General features: G+C 45.7%; 2 protein-coding genes across 6 annotated transcripts in view; one reads left to right on the top strand and one right to left on the bottom strand.

Moving 5' to 3' along the window:
• The window catches only part of LOC126919614 (potassium voltage-gated channel protein Shal), a 116662-nt gene extending 93568 nt beyond the window's left edge, over window positions 1-23094 (top strand). For 3 of the 4 annotated variants that reach the window (XR_007711722.1, XR_007711724.1, XR_007711723.1), the window contains one exon: window positions 518-6746. Coding sequence is in view for 1 of the 4 variants with exons in the window: in XM_050729058.1 (XP_050585015.1) it covers window positions 21541-21579 (39 nt within the window). In the remaining 3 variants the exon portion in view is untranslated. Of the gene's footprint in view, window positions 1-517; window positions 6747-21540 lie in introns of those variants that run through there. The other variant, XM_050729058.1, reaches the window with a different exon arrangement.
• Window positions 10559-21518, bottom strand: LOC126919619 (glycine receptor subunit alpha-4). 2 transcript variants are annotated; one of them, XM_050729072.1, is made up of 9 exons: window positions 21215-21518; window positions 20445-20520; window positions 19827-19958; window positions 17268-17445; window positions 16541-16767; window positions 16391-16473; window positions 15584-15895; window positions 14693-14898; window positions 10559-11730 (listed from the first exon to the last, which is right to left on the bottom strand). In XM_050729072.1, the coding sequence occupies exons 2-9, from the start codon at window positions 20516-20518 to the stop codon at window positions 11554-11556; spliced, it is 1389 nt and encodes a 462-aa protein (XP_050585029.1). In that variant the 5' UTR covers window positions 20519-20520; window positions 21215-21518; the 3' UTR covers window positions 10559-11553. The 2 variants fall into 2 exon arrangements, with proteins under 2 accessions (XP_050585029.1, XP_050585030.1); XM_050729073.1 differs by lacking the exon at window positions 19827-19958 and having other exon boundaries at window positions 21215-21517.
• Window positions 23095-23700: the final 606 nt, after the last annotated feature.

Below are 23700 nucleotides of genomic sequence, written 5' to 3'. Positions count from 1 at the left end.
ACGCTCTTTTAGCCTGAATTTAACTCCTTGGAGAAGATTCTCTCCCCTAGCGAGCCTGTTTCATCACCCTTAGCCCTAGAATAGTAAAGTAAGAGTGATTGGACCAAGACCAAGTGCTGGGAGATTTCGTCGGGATGCTTATCTCCGTGATACTTCTCGACTTTATGACTTTGACAAAATTTCTGCTGTTCTCTTGAAACGTAACGGTCCGCTGATTCTATTTTCATGCCGTAAATATCGCTAAACGTCCCTTCATTTCTTTCAATATAACTCGTATAAAATTCTCGTATCATCCTGTTTAACAAACAAAGAGGAATAAGAAAGCAATTAGGAGCAAGTATAAATTCGTACCACGATCTCAACCACCAGTAGAACTCTCGAGAGTGGAAAATTATGCGAACGAAGAGTGACGATTTTCGAGCGTGGATTTTCATCGACAGTCCGGCACCTCGATCGATCTTTCGAACGACCGCGACTTAAGCGCGAATGCAGTGTATCAGGGCGCTTTTAATTTCAGTAAGAAAGCAGAGACAGACGCGAGAATCGATGGCGCCTGGAATGACAGGCGCCACCATTTACCATGAGAAACAAAGAGAGAGAAAGAGAGAGAGTTTCCACGGAGTCACTGTGAAAGAGAAAACTATAAAGCAAACAAACGTTCAACGAACGCAGAACATTGAAGGATCGACGACGATCCACGACGTCCTCGAGGAGGACGGAAGCCGCACGTTCTCGAAGGGCAAGTATTCCGCGCGACTCGAAGCTGGACGGAAGACACGGAACCGGAGGAACGCGAAGAAGAGGACTTCCCGCCAACGATCGAAGCCGGAATTCTTCGTGTTTTCGAGGACGAAGATTCGCGAATGCACGCACACGCGCCTTCTCCTTTCTGTTTTCGCTCGCGAGATACGTGCATCGATGGATTTTAGTCCCGTCTCGTACCGCGTTAGCTGCGCCTCTTTCCGCCCGAGAACACGAGGCGCGACGCCGTTGGAACAAAACGGGAAGAAAAACGAGGAAAGAAGAACGAACGTATCCGAACCGGAACGCCGTGAAATCGGACGCTGGTGAAAAACGATTCGTCGATGCGTGCACGTTGATCGACTTTGCCTCCTGTTCTCGCTTTGGAAAGGAGCTTTTTCAATTTCCAGCCGATCGGCAGAAAATGCCGCGCGACTCGCTGATTTCCGGCGCAACTGGCGCGCGTTCCAGCCGCCTCGTTATTTCCGCAACGCGCGCGTCCATCAATCCGACCGGGAAACGAGCGTAGTCGCCATATAGATCGGTCGATCGAGTTTCGTTCGCATCGTTCCAACGAAACGCTCACTTTCCCCGTTCCTTTGCGCTCTTTCACAGCATCTTTCTTGGTACGTTTCCAAGAAGGACGTCGTCGGAACTTCCTCTTTCGAATGGACGCTTCTCGCAGCGAAAAAGTAGCCGGAAGCTTCGGGCCGAAATAATCGAGAGGAAGGACGGTGTCAAAGAATCGTATCAGCGATCTTAAACGAACGATCCAGGCGACAGAGAAAGCGAACGATCAACCGTCGTTTATGATCGTTCCAACTCTTACGAGTCGTCGTAATTCTTTAGAGAGAGAGAGAGAGAGAGAGAGAGAGAAAGTTAGAGAGAGAATGAGAGAGAGAGAGAGAGAGAGAGGAAAGAACGTCCCTTCTAGTTATAAGGATAAATTCGATTTTTAAAAATGTCTTCGCGAAAGCGAGAGAAATTCGATCGATCCTTGAAACGTACGTACGCAGTTTCTTATAAGGAGTCTCTTAACTCGCTAGGTTTAAGTTAGCGAACGATACATTTTAAGGGTACGCGAAACGACCACGATGATCGATCGATTCGTCGAGGCGGATATAAAAAGAGAAATATAACAGAGCAGAAAGAAATATCGTAATTTTACGATCGCGATCGTAAAACGTAAGAACGATGAAACGAGTAGAGTTTTCGAATGGTATCCACGTAGAATTCTCGTATTCGCTGGTGCCCTTCTAGTATCGGGGATGGGTGAGATCGACGAGAAACGATCGCGAGCGTTCGCTAGGGACCGCGTACCTTGATACTCTAAATAAAGTAAGATGATGCCCTCGTTCTTTCAAAACTCTTCGACGAGTACAGTTTTCGTTCTTTTTTTCCCTAGTTGATAGATTTGTCGATCGAACAGCCGATTCGAATAATCAACGGGAGTCGATTGTGGAATCGTTGCGCTTCAGCTGCACTTGTTCGGAATCGTTGTCGGATATCGAAAGTGAACGAGCCAATTTTTTTAATTCTACCGCAATTCGTAATTATAAAGGGGGAGATTGGAAGAAATATGGGGATGGAAGGGTGGGTCCAGCGAATCCACGGTCGAACCTCGTTTATCTCGGGGGATGAAACAACGTCAGAACTTCGTAGGAACCTTCTCTCGGGCGACAATAGGCTACGAAGAATCGGTGTGTTTTAATTTAAACGACGCTGTAAATAATCGTGGGAGGCACGGGAGGAGTCTCGTGTTGTCTGTAATTAACTTTGTAATTAATTGTAAACGATCTAACGGAGCGAAGACGAACAAACGAGAACAAAAAGAAACCAAAAGCAGAGAAAATAAAAGAGACAGAGAGGATATATATATATATATATAATATGATAAATGAAAATAAGAAAAGGAATATATTATATATATACATAAGGATATACAGATATATTCTACAGGTAAACATACACACATACGTACACACACGCGCACACGAACGTAAATACGTCGGAACGAGAGGAAGTACGTCAGGAGGACATATTAACACATATTACTAATCATATACACACGTACACATACAAACTTGCAGCACCCTCGCGTCGCGCAATAAAACAAATTCTAAATCAACTTTCAAAAACTAGAATGCGTGCCTGAGTGCGTGGGAGACCAACCCTCGTGAACCACCGAGCCCAACCCTTCTTTAAACTCTAATTTAGGTGTTAAATATTAGCTAATTTTAGATGAACGAGGGTACGCGTGTTTTGGTTGCTGAAAATACTCTTGAAAATCGAAAGTGGAACGGAAAGGGAACAAAGGAAGGGAGGATTTTTTATTTTATTAATTTTCATCCACGGTGGCTATGCGCATGGAAGCATCACGATACAGATTAAAGTCAAGTGCGGCGGAATTCTTCGAACCGCGTAGCCGAAAATAAGAAAAATGTAGAACAAACTATTTTCAACGTTGAAGCGAAAAGGGGAAAAGGGAGAATATTAGCGAGGTCAGGAAGTTATTAACATAGAATGCGAAAAATGCATCGTCAGAGGTGCGGCTCGGTGGTTCACGGACAAAAAAAAAAAGACGTAAACGTGAATCTAAGTAAATAAAAAGGAAAAAAAAAAGAAGATTATTACATTATATTAATATGATCGTAGAGATAATCGAGAATAATGTGTCAGGTCCTTTGTCGTCCAAAGAGCTGCAGTTGTATCACGAGATCGCGTATTAAAAAGCGAATGAAAAACTAGAGAGAAGGAAAAATAGAGAAAAGAGTGTAAGGTTAATGCTACGAAGAAATCGAACGTAGCAAAACGATGGCTCGAGCTTAATCCGAATTTAAACATAATACCTCTCTCTCGCAACACTTAAATTATAACGATCCCTCGATGTTATCGTACATTTTTTTATTCCTTTCTTGTCTTAGAAAGATTCTAATAAATTTAAGGAAAAGCAAGAAAAAGAAAGAAATATAACAAATATGACGTACCCAATTTGTTGGTCGAGAAAAATGGCTGTCCGGGTTAAGCTTCGACGCCATGTTGCCTTTGCCAGCACGAAATTGCTCGGGAAACTCGGTAAAAGAACGAGGAATAAAAAAAAAAAAAGAGAAGAAAGCATAGAAAATAAAAATCGATAAAAAAACGTAGCAGCGTGCGCGAGTTATTTAGAGATTAATTTGCCGGAACTAATTAGTCTGTCGTTGTTGGCGAGTTATCGCGTCTTTACTTCCGGTTCGCGACGCAGCGATGCACGGAGATTTTCCGATTCGGCAAGGGTCGCTCGCGAACCTTTTCTGCTCGGTCTTCGATTTCGATTACGGATCGTCGGGAGTCCCTGGTTCGTCGATTTCCTCCCCGTGGTTTCTCGTGGCGTTAGCCGGAAATCGCGTCGGCGCTGCCGTTGCCGGCCAATTCACCGGCTAATCGATCGGTCTCGAGCCGAGCTCTATGCAAGCAATTTTCGAGGAATAAAAGAAAATAAAGGGGATGAAACGGTGACTCTCGTGATGCGTGTGCACCGAGGAAAAAGCTGCTTGACACTCTCTGCTTCCTATAGTGGAATACGACGGTCTTTATATTTACAAAATGGAAAGAGAGGAAGAGAAAAGTATCTCTGTTATTTGACATTATTGTTTATTTTCTGCGATTGTTCCGATGATCTTTACACATTACCTCTTTTTATTCGCTTTGTGGTGCACAAGGAACGAGAAGATCGAGGGAACACGCGATCGAGGGAAGCTAGGAACATGAATAACGAGTCTTTCAATTCACTACCGTACTGCCAATTTTTCCGATGAGACGCGTAATAACTTTAATAAGAGTTTAAGGCGAGGCGAACTGGCGCGACGAGCGATACGATTCGCGTCCACATACGCTCGTCCGACCTTTGTTCGTCTTCTTTCGTCGCTCCGAAGTCCTGACGGAGAGCTATCCCGCGATGTTTCCGGAGGGACACGCCACAGAGGGTTCTACTCTTTATCGCTAAACCATTGCCACGGTTTTGCCTATTATACATCGTAATCTACCGCTAAAGATAATAGCAATTTGCTCTAACAAAGAACAAGCGTCCGTATTCTTTTTGAAATCTATATATTGATCGATATTCAGCGATTTATTCCCCTGTGATAACTCCGTCAATGCTGCAACGCCCGATCCAACAAAATCCTGCGTTCCGAACACGCGTTCGAATCGATCGTTCTCGGTAAATGTAATCGACACAAAGAGAAAGAAGCGGGCATTTTCGGCTCGCACAACCAATGGAAAAACCAACGCGATTTTCCTTCGGTGCGAGAGGAACCGAAGGAAACTGAATGAACCGTGGCGCGAACATCAAAGGCGACTGAATTCGAGCGGTTCGATCGATCAGCCGTGCTGCTTCCGCTTTGTTTCGCGCCGATTAAAAGAGCCACCCTCTCCGCCGGTCCCTCCGGTGGACTTGCTTTTGCATCGTGAACGGAAAAAGCGATCCTTTTGTAATCAGGACACCGTCCACAGGACCTGCGAGCGTAGCAGGATCGGCCAATGTTCCTGACACGCTCCACCGTGATTGCGATTCACGCCGTTCGACCGGGAGATCGAGCCTGCGAAACCAAACTTCCAGGTTTTCCAGCCGCGGGAAATTATCCAATGAATACGAAATTTCTGTTCATTTGCAACGAGCGAAGTAGATTCACGGGCGAATCTTGCGTTACGCGAAAGCGTTGAGAAACCGACGGTGAAAGATTGAGAACGAATAGCTGTGCGAAGATGAAAATTCTAGAAGCTACGTTAATTTTAAACGATGGTTTTTCCAACTTCGTCTCGATGTTCGATAATTCTTAGAAAAGTTTCACGATCGCGTAATAAATAATTTTAGTGGATTTCTCGATGTTTCATAAGTTTACTCGCAACAGCGTGACATGCAACGTAAAGATGTACATTTCTATAAACTATCCTGCCGTTATTGAAACTTTTACCGAGATTCACCAGTTCCTGGACACGTGTCCCTCGTGAAACTAAAGCTCTTACAGTTTCTCAACGCATGTAGGTTGCAATCAATTTCAAAGTTCCCTCTCCCGGTCGTGACTAGACAGTTTATGTAATCGAGCGACGATTAATCGAGCCAGATTGGAAACGAGAACAGACCGCCGGTGATTCGAGGATCGTCGCAACGCAGAGACCTGCGCCGGACACCGAGTTCGTCGAAGTTCCCTTCTTATTTGTATATTTTTCTTAAAACCGATCGAACAAGGGGGTCGCTTCTCCTTCGAATGTTTCTGATCCCGTTAGTTCCACGAATTTTAATTAATCCTCGAATCGTTCGATCGAACATAAAACTGTCGAGCGTTCTTCTAATCGAAGTTTTCACGCGAGAAGAACGATCAGCGAGGAAGAATCACGGGAAGTTCGAAAGGAAAGCGATCATCCTGACTGTTTTCGTAGCCTCGTGTAAAGAAACGTCGCTGAGAAAGAATCGAAAAGGGACAAAGACGATGGAAACTCCAGGGGAAAGAAACGCGACGATAGTGTTCGTCGAGCGGTGTCGCGCAAACGTCTAGTTTCCGATGCACTAACTTTAGTTTCCTAAGCGGACACGAGGACAATTGTCTCTCCGGTCAGAGGCTCGGGGTTACGCACCGTGTTATCGATCATACTTGGCAATAACGATATTTTTAATCGTACAACTGTAAAAAAAAATGATGGAGTAAAGAGAACAGAGAGAAACAGATAAAAAAACAAAGGAGAAAAATCTATATATATATATATAAATAAATAAATGAATGAATAAATAAATATACATACGTAATAAGTGGACGGAGAAGTAAAAGAATAAAAGAGAAAAAAATGGAAAGGTAGTTGGAAAGACGATTTATCGACAGCGGTCAAGCGCCGGCACGTTGTAACAAGTACACCCGATAGTTGTAACTAGGAACGGGATGAAGACGTTTTAGCCGATGGTGTTGTCCATCTTCGGTAGCTTCCACGCCTTACTCAAAAGTGAAAAATAAATTGAAATTCATATTTAACACGCTAGAGTCCCTTCATTCCGTTCGTACGACGTTTCGTCTCGCGAATCTCGCGCGATTAAATTAATTTCTTATCTATCGAATAATCGACCGACCGATCAAACAAACGAAAAAAAAAAAGAAAGGAAAAGAGTGAAACAGACTTCTTCGCTTAGTACCCTTGACGCTACGGGCTAAAAGGAAAACCAAATTTTCCAATACTGCCAGTTCGTTCGATCCATCAAACACTCCATCTCCGATCACGCCTCTAACCATCGTTCATCCCAAGAGTGTCGGCGAACTTCCCGCGATTCGTTCGTGGAGCCCGCGCGTCCCCGTGTCCCACTGTCGAATTGTAGCAGCGGGTAACGAAAAGAAAACACGGAATTAATTGGTGTTTGCAGAACACCGGCCACAAAGGCGAAAGAGGTAGGCGCGCGCTCTCGTTTGCGCGGGAAATTGATTCGTATTTGCGTGAACGTGCGACAGAACGTGCTCGTTAGCCACCGGACGATACGAACCGGGCGCCACGGTGTTTGCTAGCCGCAACGTAAACGTCGCTCGAACGTGGTATATTTATGGCTGTATCGTGAAACCCACTCGTGCCACTTTTTCGAATCGCGATTAGGTCGTTTTATTTCCGGAACGTCGGTCAAGGACGTCGATACTGGACCGAGCTTAAATTGGAAATTGAACGTCGACGCAACGAATGCTATGCTTCTATACGGATTCGACGAGATGTCCATAGTTGGCCCATCATAGAAATATATCCAAGTTTCGAAACATATTACGGAAAGACGATGGAGTTTCTTTTTCGAGGTAGATTCAGGTCGTGCTGTCCGTGCACCGTTTGTTCGCTAATTCTATCGAACTATTCAAGAGCATACGGTTTTCTATATCGGTGGTTCCGGATCTGGGTTACCGCGTTGAATAATATTTTTAAGGAAAGCGGTCGAAATTTCCCTTGACGCAACGTCGTTGATAATAGAGCGCTCTTTTCTTACCTCGGCCCTGGAACACGATTTTAATTGAGACGCCCCTCCTCTGCCCGATTATTCCTGACACGGTGGAATGGAATTTTCGGCGGACAGAGCCGGTCGAAGAAAGCTCGCAATTACCGAATCTTCTCGGCGAAAACCAGCTCGTATCGATTCTTATCCCTGTTATATTTTCGACGTGCAGCGGATGCCGGCATATTCGGAAGCAAAGAATAATTATTTCGCCATCTCTGGTTGTGTGTCCGCCTCGGCTCGCCGGAATCCATTAACGATCGGCGTGCTTCTCGTTAACAAGATTGTCGACAGAAAGTCGATAGTTAATTACGCAAACGAAGGGATCTCGTTAAAGGTGGGCTACCTCTGTCCTCGATGTCGCCGAATCGCGACCGATCACATGCTCCTCCATCGACATTCTAGAATTCTGTAATTGCCTACTTTGCGTGCTTGTTAACTTCCCTTAAACGACCGATGGATATGCGGAGATAAAGATGGCTGATAAGAGGGATGTCGGAGCTACTGGAAATGTAATCCCAAGAAACGCGATACGAAACTCACTGATCGTCCACCAGAAATCGTTGGTTCTCACAAACGAAACTCACTGCCTCGTAAAATGAAATTCGTTTAGCCCGGTCATGTCGGTACGGTGCTTCGAATGTTCGTCAGCCGCGTACAAAATTCGCAGTGTCTCGTCATATCGTTTCTCATCGTGTCATTTCGCGTCGTATCGCATCTCATCGCCGTATCGCTGCTTCCTTTCAAGCCGCATATCCACGCGAATTTTGAGAATTGGACTGTGAGGCTACGTAGCAAGAATATTCCAAATTTAAATTAATTCTGTTGACTCGTTACACTGAAACCGCTTAAATCGTTGGGACGCGGGGCAGAGGAGGAACATAAAGAGGCTGGCTAAAAGCTTCTCCGCGTAAACGGAGAAAGCAAAGAGAGGAAAGTAAGGAGAAGAAGAAAAATGGACGGAGTTAGAGTGGACGAAAGTATCCCCATCGCGAGTACAAAGGCTCTCTCAGGATAAAATGCCATGATTAAAAACTCTCTGCTCGTAGACTGGAACGTGAGTTTGTACACATGTGTGCTCGTGGCATTGTCATCGCCGTTTCCGGTGCTCGCGGGCTGTTCGGCTCGCTTTCATCGTCCCGACTCTCCGTTTTTCTCTCCAAATAGAAGCCAGCCACCGTACAGATGGGCAGAAACGCGGCGAAACGGCGGACAAAGACAAGGGTCCAGGGAGGAAAGAAAAGAGATAGGTGGTGACAGCTAGATCGGTCCTCAAAGCGACGTTTTGAAGGAGTAAAACGACTTGAAGTGGCGGCGCGCACTACTAGAGAACAAATTATCCCGAGGGAAACACTTCCATAGAATTATTTATTGTTACCAGTTTGAGCTCGGTCAGGAGTTTACTCCGGCCGGACGACGAGTATCATCTCTAAAGGACGTAACAAATAAGCTTCGAGCTTACTTATTAAGTTGGATAATCGTAGGCATTTTGGCTGCTCGCGTAAAAATCGAAAGGAGAAAGCGAGTTGAAAGCGGAAAATAAGTGGCGTGAGAATTTAAACGGAGAATAAGCGGGTTCCTCTTCCTATCCAAACTTTCCAACAGATTAAATTAAAAGAAGGTAAGAAGCGCGAGCATTTCGCTCCGCTTTCTCGCCTCTGACAGGTTCGATCGCCTTACGAGAGCACGCCGTTTAACGAAGCGATATCCAGACGCTGGGAGTTGGACGGAGAAGCTCGTTGGCAAAATCAGAAATGGAGCAGGGAGATTCGCGACGTTGGCCGTTAAAAACCTATTAGATAGGAGCGTTTCGCGTTCCTCGGGATTATTAAAGCGGTACCGAGAGAACGGGATCGGAGACGGGGGAAGTAGAGGAGCCGCGGAAAAACGTGGACGTCGCGTTGTTTTAATTAAGCGGCAGCGCAGAAAAAAAAGTGGAACATCTTTTCGAGGCAACGTGTTCCGTCTCGCGACACATAGATATCCATTCGACCGCGTTACAATTACGCCACCTTACATACGGATTTAATTATTCCGCGCGAGCAACCGGAGCCAGGCCGCGCATTCGTTCCAATTAATTACTGCTGGTCGTTTACTGGAGATCCTCGTCATCGACTAAAAGTGCCGCGATCCAAACGGCGCAAGAGGAAAATGAAATGGCGAGGTCCTTTGTCGTTCAGCCAAGTTCCCTGTTTCTCTATGAGCTTCCACTTCCTGTTCCCTCGCACCTCGCGTACCAGACAATCCTTTTTCGTTGCTGCAACTCTGGCCGTTGCGGTTTAAACGATGCCACGATCGTTAATTCGTGCAAGGATGACAAGTACCGGGTTCGTTGCTCGAAAATGGTGGGAAATACTTTCTCGATTTCGAGAAACAGGTATTGATACCCGATATTTCACTTGACAATCCTTTTGTCTTTCTCCTCTGTGTTTAATTTTTATACTCAAGATGTCTTTACTTTTGATAAAAATAGATTCAGAGATTATTTTTTTAATACCGAAAGAATGGTAAGTTAAAGTTTGTCCAAGATTGTAGACTCTAGGTGGCGACCTCGAGTTCTCCGGCTCTTCGAGGTTGGAACTTGGCGGGAGCAAGCAAGTTCCATCGATCCAGCAGACTGAAAAGAAGGGGACGCAAGGAGGCAGGAAGCCAGGATCTGTTTAAATACTCGAATAAAAGGCTCTATCGACTGTCGAAAGAATAAATAAGCTGACTCGCAAAGCTCCACGTCTTTTTCATTGCCCCTTTCACCCAATCCTTTTACCTTCGCAATTTATTTCGCAACGGGGCAAACGATTCCTCGCAGGTAGCAGGGCTCGTGTCTACGTATTAATAGTCCGTTTATTTGTCCTTAAATTCTGCGATCACACACAACGAGTAAAACTGTTCTGCGAAGATGTAATCACGATCGAACGTTCACGCGAACAGCATTGCCTTTTCGTTTGTGATATTCGAAGCGATTGCATGTCGAAGCTCTGTAAAGCTGTCGTATTCTTATCAATTTTCAATCGTTCCACTTTACGAAAACAATGTTTCTGCATAAAAGTATTCTTTCAACGATCTTGAAATTTTTTTACATTTTTTATCGCTCCTCTACTTTGTGTGCAGGTAATCAATGTTCGTAGAATTATTTTATTATTTTAAAGGCTAAAAGGCGGCGAGATACCGAGGAAACGCGAGGCTGTGCGCGAGAACGTTTCGCGGGAAATATCATCGAGTGTATCTATCGTAGCAAAACTCGAGCAGACAAGAGCAAGTAACCGAACAGACCGGCTAAATTGAACGATCAATCGCGGTGAGCGAACGGGTCTTAAGAGATTGTTCAACGTGATACAGATGCGATCCGCGTCGAAGGTGAACGCTGCTGCCGTGGATCGCCCAAACGGGTGAGTACGTGATCGTTCGATTCGATATGCGCTCTTTCGAGGAACCTTAATGCGACTTAATTGTTAAGATGCTCTTACGATTAACGAACCGTTGACGGCGCGTGTTCTCTATATTATATAAAAGACACTGAAAATTCTTCTAGCGGACTATCTCGTCGTAGAAAAACCTTCCGACTCGTTCGATTTTTGTTAATTGTTCGATGCGTTCCGTCGAACGACCAAAGCTAAATTTCTCGTTGTCCGGCTGAAACCGAAGTTTCCTTGACGATTTATCCAAGCAACGAATCGTATAATATCATTATTTCGCTCGTCTATGGAGTTTCATTTGGTTGAATCGAAATGATTAACAAAGATCGAACGAAAGACATCGTTGGAGACCGTCGACGATCCAGCGATCTTCGTTTCCGTGTTCGAGAGAGAAGGGCAGACCTCCTACAGGAAGGTGCTCCAGTAGACGACGTTCAGGATGAGGAATGAGAACGGGAAGAAGAATCTGGACACCTTGTCGATGTAGATCGCTGTTGCCCGACCCTGGCAGCAGGTGTCGTATTGCACGGTTGCAGGTCTCACGGGACTTCTGCTTCTCTCCGATTCGTTCCTCATGGGTGTCTGTCGAAGAAAAGCGCGTTGAGTGAGGTCTTGAAATATTTCACGCGGTGTTTTCCAGCTTCTGATAAAATAAATCGTCACTAAACATCAAAAAACAAGCAATATCATCGAAACGATTCAGGAATAGATCGAATTCAACGTTTCTTCGAAGAGAAGCTTCGCGTTGTTAATTTCTCTTACATCAGTCGATGCAAGAATGTAAACGAAGTGTAACATTTGTTATATAAATAAAGAGCGATCATTTTCGCTCAGGGGAAATGCAAACAGTTGGAGATAAATCAGCAGTTGTGTAATCATCGAGATTCCTTAGCCGAAAATGAGAATGTAACGTTGATTCTTACATTCTCGTGCGGCTGATTCATTCGCACATGTAATAAATTATTAAGCGAGCCGTAAAAGCACGCGCTGCGGATTTCTACGGAATCACCGGACTGTGTCTAACGGCCAGGCTCGAATGAAATTTATATTAATCTCGAGTTACTCGGGTTCCTTGAGTCCATGTCTTATTCAAGGCACGCGAGACAATCTTTCTCTCGACCCTCGTGCACGCGGCCCTACAGAAACGGGAAATTTCGCCGCTTTTGACGTAAAACGTAACTTTCTTCCCCTCGAGTCTAGGGACCCTCGTTATTTTCCCATTTAGAGGAATTTGTAATCGTTGCACGGTTAAACTCTGCAAATTCTAAATTCTCAACTTCAACTTTCAAATCTCGAATATGCCGTCATGCGAAACCGTTTTAAAAAGGCGGCAGAGTTTTATAATTCGTTCGCGGGTCTGAATTTCCAAGGTCTATCGGTGATACTGGCGATTGAAAAACTCGGAAGTGAAAGACTCCCGGGGATCCATCTCGTTGGGACGAAGTTTCAACGAAGTTCTTGGCCGAGCCAGTTTCGAAACTTCCTACTTTGCTTACCCGGGGCGAACTAATTTCGCCCCGAGATAATGTTTGTTCCCGTGCTTGGCAGATGGAAAACGCATCTTTTCGCGATCGCATCGGCCGCCATATTCACGCGATTCTCCTCTTTTATACGCTTTCACTACGCGTTTCCTCTTGCAGCGCTATTTAAACCACTCTTTACGGTTTAACCTGTCTCGGGCGAGCAACTGCGCGAGAATTATTTTCGATGGAAGAGAAGCCAAGGAAAGTAAATATATTCCCAAGCCAAGAGGACTCTTCGTTATTCTCTGAAATTTATACTTGCCATCTTCTTCATTTTAACGGCGTAAAAATTGCTCCGGCGAAGTAACGAGTAGCGAGATAATTAGGTCACAGTTTTTCGATAAACTCGCCGCAACTCGACGCGATAATAATTTAAATTCATTCCCTTTAAACGGTCCTCTTCAACCTCTTTCCAGCATTTCGTACTAAAACCGTGTTCCCTCCGGTCGCCACTCGGCAAACTATAATTGACGTTTAATTTTGCGAAACGGAATACAATGCGAAACAGATACAGTTTGCTTTGTGCGAAACGAAGGGACCGCGAGTCGCCTGGTGGCCTCTGGAAACTCGATTTCATTGCTGCAACGTTCAAAGACAGAAATCGACGTGTACTCGCTTCACAGGCCGCGCAAACTACATGTTTGCGTTTTAGCCGACGTGGTCACGCTTTTCGAGGATACACGCGCGGAGATGTAAAGAATTTAAAGGCGGTCCATGCTAAATTCACGCTACGCCGCTGTCGTTAATTAAAACCCGCTTACATATTAATCTCAAACGATCCCGTGGCTGGTGTCAACAAATTAATAATTAGGCACGTGGCCAGAACGTTTGCTAAATTCCGAAAGCTCGTCCGGTTATTTTATTTTGTTATTTTGTCGTTCGATCGTTTCATCCCTCTTTTTCCTCTGCCATATCTTGTTATCGCGCAAACTTAACAATGTTCCCGTTAATCTCTGTTTCCTCCCCATCTTCGTCTTCTTTTATTTCAATTGAACAAGTTTTTGCGAGCAAGTTACTAGACTCGCGTGCAACTAGCGCGTTAATTAAAGTCGCACCACTTTCGAGCCGCTGAAGTTGAAATTGTAAGTGTGTCAGGTGTTATCAAAGTGTCAGGCGTATACCGGGTGTTCGTGCGTTTCTTTGAACCGTATTCGCTACCTTTCTATCTTTTCGTTTTTCTCTCGTAGCACGCATTAAACGGTTGAGCCTGAAGACCGACCAACAAAGACCAGAAAAGCAGCGGAAAGGAACGTGTTTCCTCTGGCTTCACCTCTTTCATTTTCCGTAATTCTGTTTCTCCAGTTTTCTCGTTAAACGTATTGTTTTCACTGGCAGACGGAGCTTGGCCGCGGTCGCATCGATCTTTAGCATCCGCGCAACTATTTACTGTCACCCACGGCGCGCGTCGTTTGTAAACGCTCAACCTTACTAATTGTAAGTTCGAGGTGCAAAGAAATTTAGTTGAAACGAGAACGCGCCGCCGCAACTGTTCCATGAATTACGCTCGCCTGTGAAAACGGGCCAGTCTTTCTACTCCTATTTCCGCCGGTTTTCCGCGAATTTTCCCCCGCTTATCGCGCGGACCGTGCCGTCGTCGCGATTTCCCATTTCCTCGTTCGGCTGTGGTAATTACTGGCAGCACGAATTTATAACGCTGTGAATAAAAAGTGTCGATATTTTTGCGCGTATTTCGGCGGAACTTTTAAACTTCGAACGTTACTGCTTCTTAGCTTCGAATATTGCCACTCGCGTTTCCTTATTACTTTCTCGATTTAAGCCGAATTTCCATTCGAGATTTTAGATTCGAAACGAAGCTTTCATTCCCTGTGAGCGAGCTGTGCTTCTTACGATTTTACTTCTTTAAAATATATCTACAAAAATCGTCGAAGTCGTCGTTACATCGTACAATTAGTTTCTGAATCAAACGTCTGAAAAGTTTGTCGGGGAAATATAAAAAGAATTTCGCCTACGAAGAATTACGCCAGTGAAAGCTGGTCGCTGAGAGAAACACAGATTCGTACTTTGAATTCGTCGATGGCCTCTCTTAGATCCTCGTCCGAGTAGCCCTTCATGGCCTTGGTGGCCACCGGTCCCATGTAGTTATTAACCACAGCAAACTCCATGAGCGACAGGAACACGAACACGCTGCACGAGGACATCCACACGTCGATGGCCTTCACGTAGGAGACCGGTGGCAGTGATTGCTGGGACTGCGTGTTCTGAGTCGCTGTAAATTACACACACGAAACGTTTCTCCGTCTGTCCGTGATAAAATTACATCGCAGTTTGCCATTTGTTTCGCAATTATACCATCCCTTGCCTTCTATCTACTTTATCAAGTAATTCTGTATGAATGTAGTTACGTACGACGACGAAGTTATCGTAAGATTCGAATAGGAGTGCAACCAGCGAAGCAAGTTCTCTATAAACGTGTTCGTTTAACCCTTTTGAAAACACATCTCCCATCCCTTTCAACCGACTCGTACGGTTCACAACCTGCCCAACGTAGACGATGCAGACTACTTCAGAAACCCGAACCTAAAACGCACAGTTCGTATCGCAAACTTGCAGCCCACGATTCTAAAGACATCTTGTTACCGCGGCCGTGGTGTTCGAAAACGCGTTCCACGTCCGTTTCCCCGCAGCCCATGTGCCCCGTGTCGTTTCAGCTCGAACGCGTACATTCCGTGTCGTTTGAAACGTCGCGAGCTTCAAAAGCTTCAAAGCTGGATTTAAAGCCGCGGTTCGTTATCTCCGCGTGTATCCGTAACTAGGAAACGCGGATGAAAAGTCGATGTTAATACGGTTTGTGCGGTTTTATCGGTCTATGGGGGTGAAAAATGGTGGCGAAGACGGTGATGTGGATCGGTCGATCCGCGCGCGGAAAGCAGTCGCAGGCGCGACGACCTTACCGAGGGTCAGCAGTGACGTCACTCCCAGAGTGACCCGGGCGGGAATCGCCTCGGGTTTGATCCAGAACGCGATCCAGGACATGACGACGATCAACGCGGACGGTATGTATGTGTGGAACAGGTGATAGCCCAATCGACGGCGCAGATTGAACACGATCTGGATGCAGGTGAAGTTGCCGGTCGAGTACTCGATCGTGCAGTCGGTTGTGTAGTTGTTCGAGATGTCCAGCTGAGGAAGCTCGATCTCGGGGTTCACCACCAGCGGGTCCGTCATGTTCCAGATGAACACTAGGTCCTGGGTGGTGTGCGACACTGAAAGCACACGGTACTTGCAGCGGAATGCGATACGTTTGATTTTAAGGAAGCGCATCGAGTTTTCGTGTCAACGAGCAGAAGGGTGTTTTACTGTCACGCGTTATAATCCCTCGAGGGAGTTCACTGTGTATGGAAAGTTAACGCGTGGATAACGTTAATATAGAGAGGCAAAGTAACGCTTCTAAAGACGAAATTGGGTGTCTCGCGTCGTCAAGAAAGGAATTACGTTCTCAAGAGATTAAGAAGGTTTTCAGAAGGTTGGAGAGGATTAATTCTTAACTAAGGTAACCACGGTTTGTTCAACTATGGAGCGCTGAGGTATTAGAGGGACGAACGCACTTCTATTTGTCTGATAGTATAGTCCAGATTAATGAGTCGGTGTTTCATTAATTGATGCGAGCTACGTGCCGCAGGATTGTGGGAAATTGCAATATACTTTGACGGCGACTAATCTAATTGGATGTTTCCTCGAGAAATGTAAACGGTACGTACGACTTTCGATCATCATTGAGCAAATTTGAGTGTCGTGAGGATAGGACTCGAACTTCATCGCGCAAGAGAGGACGAGAGTCAATCTGTAGAAAAGAGAAGATATTGTTTTATTGAAGATAATTGGCAGACGATGATTTCGCTCGATCTTACTTCGACATGTAAAGCAGCGTCTTGTCGTGGTACAGCCAAAGATAGTGATTCGGTATGGACATCTCGTGGAAGGTGACCTTCTTCGCGTTTTTGAAGAAGCAATCGGGCCTCCAGATATTGTGCAGCCAGTCTACGTCCAATATTCTGTACTCCTCCGACATATTCTCCGGAAGTCGTAGTCTAGAGTCCCGCCAGCTTTGCGCCAAAAATATATCCGCAACGTACGTCTAAAAGCAAAATCCCATATCTATTCCTTCAGATACTACTCTCCAAAGTTGCGTATTTCTAAAATAATTCGTTCTCAGCAATTTTCCAACTGAGAATTTTCCATTTTATATCGATCTTAATTCGATAATTTTAATACGATCGTCGTTTTGTCCTTATTTCGGTCGTTTCTATTCAATGAACCTCGAAAAAAGAGGACTGAAAAAGAAGGTTGGTGAGAATTTAAACGCTAAATAAAACACGAGCATCCACACGCTCCGTGGCCCAATTTGCATACGTTTTAGCGACGATGCAGGAGAAAAAGGGCGCGCAACCGCGGCGTTTCGAAAGGTGCGCAACGTCGCAGCCAGGCTGTCTCTTCAACCCGCACCGAGTCACCCCATTTACACGGTTTTCGCTTCTGTCCGAGGCGCGTGATACCGTACGCGAGCAGGCTTCCCCGACGTTGGTTAGGTCTTAATTAAACGTGAGTACCGTCGGCCTCTCTCGTCTGCGAAATTACCATCGATTCCTCGTTTATGGAGTCGAGGCTGAGCACCGTCACGTGAAAGTAGACGATTGTAGGCTGGCCCAGGAACTTCGGTGCCCTGTGTTTGTCGTACTGCTTCGGATTCAACGGCAGGATGTCCCTGAGTGACAAAGAGGCCTCCTTTCTGCCGTACTCCTCGAGGTCCGACTCCCTGGAATAGAATAGAGAAGCGAGGAGAAACGAGACCGGCAAAGGAAACCGGTGGAACTCTGTCGTTCGTCGCCTTGATCACGTTTTTCGTTTTTATCGTATTCTTGATACAAATTTGCGGCTCGCGAATGATTCTATCTGCTATTCCATTTCGTTTAATATTTCCCATGTTTAATTTTACTCCCTTGGATTCCTTTGTCCTTGACCTTGCCATTGCATTTTTTTCTCTTTTTATCTCAAGCTATCAGATTATCTTATCTTTCGTTTAACCTTATTACGTTATCTTTTGCCTTTGATCGTTAACAGAGCTCCGTATTGATTTCGATACCGCTACTTGATCACAGGGGAATAACTCAATGGAGAATTTAAACTGAAACTCATCGTCTTGAAAAAAAAAAAAAAGAAAGGGAGGATGAACAAATCTTACCATCTACTTGTACATTTATAGAATATGCTAATCGAGGCTATCTGTATTTTTTCGCGTTCGAACTTCCCTTCTGAATTGCCTCGGACAGCACGTATTAGCTGTTTGTTTATGTATAGAATATGGTAATTGAGAAGGAAACGTAGCAACACGAGTTTCAGTGTCTCTCAACGTCTTCTCTCCCATTCTTCCTGGATATCTTTCTTTCTCTCCGATGTCATCCTTCGACTTGTAATCTCGAAGCAATACACTTAACTTACGAATGGAAAGTTGAAAAGAGATTTTGACTGTTGCGAAGCTCGAAGCCATCGCCCCTTTCAGTTTCATCGATAATCGAGTTACGAGTCTATCCTCTCGCAGCGGTATAACGATTCTCTATGACGGCAATAAATAAAAAAAATTGCAAGTGTCTTAGGTACACCGTTATAATTCCGAGCTCTTCAGCGATAACGCTGCTGCATAAATTCACGGAACGCGATAGAAATCTTCTTGATGAAGGAAGATTGGTTGGAAATCCGAGAACGCCTCGTTAGCTCTCGATTTACGATACTCGACGGCAATTTCGATGAATTATTTCGTCATATTTTTCCAGCGCGAAAATATCGATGAAACGTCGATGGATCGAGCAGATCGAGGGCAAAGGAAGTCCACGAACGGTACGCGAACGGGACTCTAAAATATTGCCGAGATTCCGATGAAACAGCAATATCGCAGAAGCCATAATAGGTCTTCGTGCTTGGCACACCTTTAGGTCCGGCCGAGATACGTTCGTGTGTTCCTTATATGCGGACATTTTAATATGCTAGTCTAGGAGCTCCGGATCCGGTTTCCCCGAGAATTTCCACTTTCGTTCGTGCAATTTACCCGCCCCCTTTTTCGTGATTTACATGGAGCTTGGTTTCGACGACCATGTCGTTCGATCTTAACCGAATTGCCAAGGAATACGACGCTGCCTTCTTGCGCTTCGACGACCCGATCTTTGATTTACGACTCGTCGTCCTTTACAAGCAGCGGAATTAACTCGCAATGGGTCGAGTTTTATAGGTTCGGAGGTTCAATAAATTGTCTTTCGATCGCGCAACTCGTCATCTCGAATCGGCGCTACGACGGTTACTTAATCACCCTCTTTCATCGTTCGTTCGTAATTTACTTGCTAAAGGTGTCTTAACTCTGCTGCGTTCTTTGTCTCGTTTCCGCGATAATCGTAATTTCTTGTCTAAATTCTAAATTTCCCAAATTCGTGGAAAGGACGAAAGAATCGTCGCCGGCATTCGTAATTCCTCGTTTCAATTTCGCGCTAAAGCTTTTACGTAAATCTTGAATCCTTCGCTTATTGAAATTCGAGAGTTACGATGGGCTCGAACATCTCTGTAAAGTGGACCAGAGATTCTCGCGTGGACTTACGAGTCTCGGATAATCGAGAGAAAATTTATCATCGGGTGTATCGGTGGCGATTATCGAGTTGATAAACCGCGATAAATGTCGGTCCGCGGATCGACGTCCGTTTATCCGGGCGCGCGACTCCAGCGGTCTGGTGTCAAACGAGCCGTGGCGCCTTATAGCGCCGTGAAACCTGCCAAGCCGATAATCTACGACAAGACTTTCAGGAATTTCCTTGCAATTTCTTCCGGAGCGACGTCGATCGCGCGATTCCGAGCCCGGATCACCAGAGAGGTTCTTTCGTTTCACCGACGTCTACCTATCAACGGCTTTTCTGTTTGTCGAGCAAACATTCGCCGATAGATGTTCGCGAAGATCGCAGCAGAACTCGCGACAAAAAGTGTTCGCGAAAGCTGTTCGTTGGAAGGGAGCGCGCGTTCGTAAAATTGGTTAAACGATTGGAAAGTGGAAAAAGCGTATGGAACGATGAGACATAAGATAGCGTGGTGTACAGAGACATAGGAAAAGAGAAATGGGGAGAGAAATTGTTTGATGATGTCGATCATTTGATGCGTTACCTTGCGATCTTCGGAAAAAACCGGTACCCGCGTTTTCTCGCCGAAAGTCGAAAGGTACTCGACGATAGGCTATCGACTTTAATATGCCAGCCTTCGACCTCCGTGGAAAGTACCGGTTCGCATATTTCCTCGCTGAAACTCGACACAGTGGCGGGTGATGCTGGGCCACCTTCTATCGTCGCTGTGTTTCGCAACGAGAACGAATTTACCGAGGAATCTTGCAATTCTTCTTTCACGCTTCTTTTTCCTTTCTTTTTTCTTTTGCCACCGTTACGTTAAAATTTCTTTCGAACAAAAACGAGAATCATCGTCGACGCGTGTCGAACTTAACGAGAATCGCGAATTTCCTTACGTTTCACGACGGTACGTTCGTTCTTTTTGCATGTAGGCCACGATATCGTCCTCGAGATCGCGTTTATTCAACGATCGAAAGAGAGCGTGCGTGAAAGAGAGATACAAGCACAACAGGAAAACAGAAGGTTCGAGAGATTTCCATCGATCGAACGAGTGGAAAGATCAATTGCACGAGAAATCTGTCCGCCTTCGATCCAACGCTAATCTCGAGCGTTCTGGTCCGATCGCGGCTTCTATAGCTTCCAAGTATGTTCGTCTACTCACGGAAAATGTAGGGCCGCCATGTCAAAGAGCGTGTACAGGTAGCAGCATAGGATCACCAGAAAGTGTCTCGTCATTCCTGAAACAAATATACGTGCGAAAGGATGTCAATGAAACAGCAACATCTGCGTTGGTTGGAAAAGAGCAGGTCGTCGTAAAAGTGGCGATCAATGCCGGAAGAATGTAATTTCGAGGGGAAAAATTCGACGAAGCGGAACGAACGGCTAGCTGAAATGGGAAATTTTTAGTGATACCAAGTCCCATGATTCGACGAAGAAACCCTCGCGCCACGGGGTTCTATCGATGCCGCACAGGGGAATTTAGGTCGAGCTTTCAGGCTCGTTTCCCGACGTTGTTTAAACTTCGTCGTTCTCCTTTCGCGATGTTTCGCTAATAAGACGTTATTTCTAACTCTCTCGTCGACAAATCAGGAAAAATCGAGAAAATTGTATTCCTTTACGATCGAGCGTCAAGTACGATCTCTTTTAACATTAATATCGAGCGAGAAATCACAGACCAGAGTTTATCGAATCGAATATCCGTCCAGATACGAACGAAGCACCGTTCGGGAAGCATCGAATCACGAGGAAATTTCCCTTTGCGATACGTTTGCCATCGACCGACGAGGAATTTGAATATGCTCTGGTTACCATCCGGAGAAGCTGGCTGGCGGCGCAATCGAAATGGAGATACCGAGTAAAGAATTGGTAGTTTCGGTTTGTGTCCTCGAAAACGTTAAAAGATCGAACGATCGATGAACGACACGAACTCACCGATCAGCTGTACATTCTACCGTGCCGATCCTCTTTAATCGAGCAGCTGGCGCACTCCGAATCCCTTCCTGACCACTCCAGAATTCCTTATCACGGTAGCACAGCCAGTTTATCAACCCACCAGCCACATCCGCCGGAAATTCCCTCGAATATCCATCAAAGTCGATAAGCTAAACGTGCGTCGATCTGCGACGAACACTTGGATCCGCGAAGGATCATCGGAGGTTTGGATCGACGAAACCGATCGACCGATTCCAAACCTCGTGTGTGTGTGTGTCTCTCTCTTTCTCTCTCTCTGTCTTTCTGTATACTCGTGTTTGTTATAGTTGGTTCCTCTTTCTCCGTTCGACAAGCGGCTACGATGAAGAGGCTGGAAGGAAACAGTCGGTACACCGACAGGCCGAATGGGACGAGAAATATCACACTTGCACTAGCCGTGCAATTTCACCGGTGGCAGTTTCGGTGCACGATTCGTCGAGGAAACCCCAGCAAGGATCGGGGACACGGCGCGACTCTTATCGGCGAAGGGTTGATTCGCCACTCGGCCACTGGCCACTGGCGGGGCTTGCTGGTTCTGTAAACCACCCTGTCGGTCGCTGCCTCTAAGCCAATTTGCCTATCGACTAACTGATTAAGCCCTACTCTCTTTCATCGTGGTAGACGTGGACGCTCTACTGGACCTACCTACCCTGTTCGACACTATGTGCCTCTCTATGTGTTGGTAGACGCGCACGTTCGTGCAGGGCCAGCCTCGTGTGCGTTCCGTCGAGAGTCTGTGCGAACGTGTTCCAGCACCAGATACGATTATACGCTAGAGCCACGATGCGGCTGATCCAGCCGCGTTTTCGTTCCACTAGAATTCGCCCTTTTTTTCGAGGGCCGATGAACTTTTCAGATCTCCACTTCCCGTTTCGTTATTCGCAATCGGTAATTACGTAACGAGCGTAATACAGCGTCGTGGTGTGGCGGCTGGTGGCAATCGGAACAACGGGAATTCGGAGGTTTTTCGTCTTTTTTCTTTTTTCTTTTTTCTTAAGGAAATTTAATCGTCGGGTCGACCAGTTCGATCGTCGCGATGTCGACCGTTTTTTGAAAATTTAGGATAGTTCGTGGTAACGGGATTGGCGTTAGATTTTAACTCAGCAGGCAATCTCCATGTTAGGTAAACAAATCGATCGTGCCATAAATGCTGGAACGTGCTGATCAATGTATTCACCATTATGCCGGACGGTCCACCGCAAATGGAACGTCCGAGCTGCGCTCTAAAGGCACACAGAGATTCTATTTAAAGGCAGATGTTTAACAAGCTATTCAACATCCACGTTTCCCGTGTTGCTAATGGCAAAGAGAATAATCGGCTGCTCTATTTCAGGCGAACCGTGCTACATGGTAACAGTCGTTGAGTTCGCCACAGGCTCGCCTCCTTTGAGGTTGCAGCAAGACGTAGCCGAATCTCCCGGTGAATCGACTCCAGCAAACTCTCCGAGTCTCTTGACCCTGCGCGAGCTAATAAAATCTGCGCCGTATCTCCACGCTTCACGAACTTTCCATCAACTTTCGTAGGATACGCAAGACGTGTTTCCATCTTTCGTTTCGTGTGACTGGATCACCTGGCGCGCGCGTCAAACTTCGCTCGAAATTTCTAAACACCGCGTCGTGTATGCTTGGTTAATCCTAAACTCGAGCGATTGTCTCTGATTCTATAGGCTTTCCAGAGGCTCCAGAAAGAAATAATTCCCGAGCTACCGGTTCCATCCCTCCGTAAAATCGATGACAGGTAACTCGATGCAGATTTCATCCCGTTTATTATTAATTAATTTAATTGCCATGTATCGCGATGCTTTATTTTTCAATGGACGAATAAATGGATAGTCGAATTACCCGTGGCCTTATCCTGTCCCCGCCGCCGTAATAACTGGTTCATTTACTCTCACATCCAGTGAAACGCGCGTGTGTGCACACATGCACGTTATTGGATATAAATATCCGTACGTGGCCAGTTATGGCACACACGCGACTGTATCGAGTGTACATGCGAGTATCGATACCCTTCTGGTCTAATGAGATTCACCGAAGGCGCAAGTACGAACGAAGAGGGTTTTCCGAGCGGATCCGATCGATCGACTCCAGAAACAGGATCCGGCGATTCTTCGATTATTCCCGATTAATTACAGCTCTCTGTATCAAATTGATCCGGGTTAATCATCGAAGGTAAGTCGAAGGAGCGTTCAAACACCGGAAGGAAGAGTTTCTCAACGAGGATCGAGATCGAGCAGCTTTTACCGTCGGTGAAAGGGAACATAGATCAGACTGTAATTGCTCGTGAATAACGAGGATAATTCTTTGCCTCTGTTTGAGTTGTTCGACTCGTGCGGCGCGATCGATCGCCAAAAATAGTCGATAATCAAAATCCCAGTCGCTCGATTCTAACGTCGAATCCAATCTGTATTTTTAACTCGCCATCGAGGCGAGTTCGACGTCGTTAT

This window comes from Bombus affinis, chromosome 8, assembly GCF_024516045.1.
Source record: "Bombus affinis isolate iyBomAffi1 chromosome 8, iyBomAffi1.2, whole genome shotgun sequence".
NCBI lineage: Eukaryota > Metazoa > Arthropoda > Insecta > Hymenoptera > Apidae > Bombus > Bombus affinis.
Note: the sequence above shows the minus strand (reverse complement) of the source record. Positions and strands in the feature narration are given on the sequence as shown.

Excerpts from the sequence above, each read along its gene's own strand:
- LOC126919619 (XM_050729072.1), bottom strand. The coding sequence starts at position 20,518 with ATGACGAGACACTTTCTGGTGATCCTATGCTGCTACCTGTACACGCTC. Across the intron at positions 16,768-17,267 it reads CCATAAACGAGGAATCGATG|ACGTACGTTGCGGATATATT; the intron begins GTAATTTCGCAG and ends TTTTGCTTTTAG. Across the intron at positions 16,474-16,540 it reads ACGCTGCTTTACATGTCGAA|ATTGACTCTCGTCCTCTCTT; the intron begins GTAAGATCGAGC and ends TCTTTTCTACAG.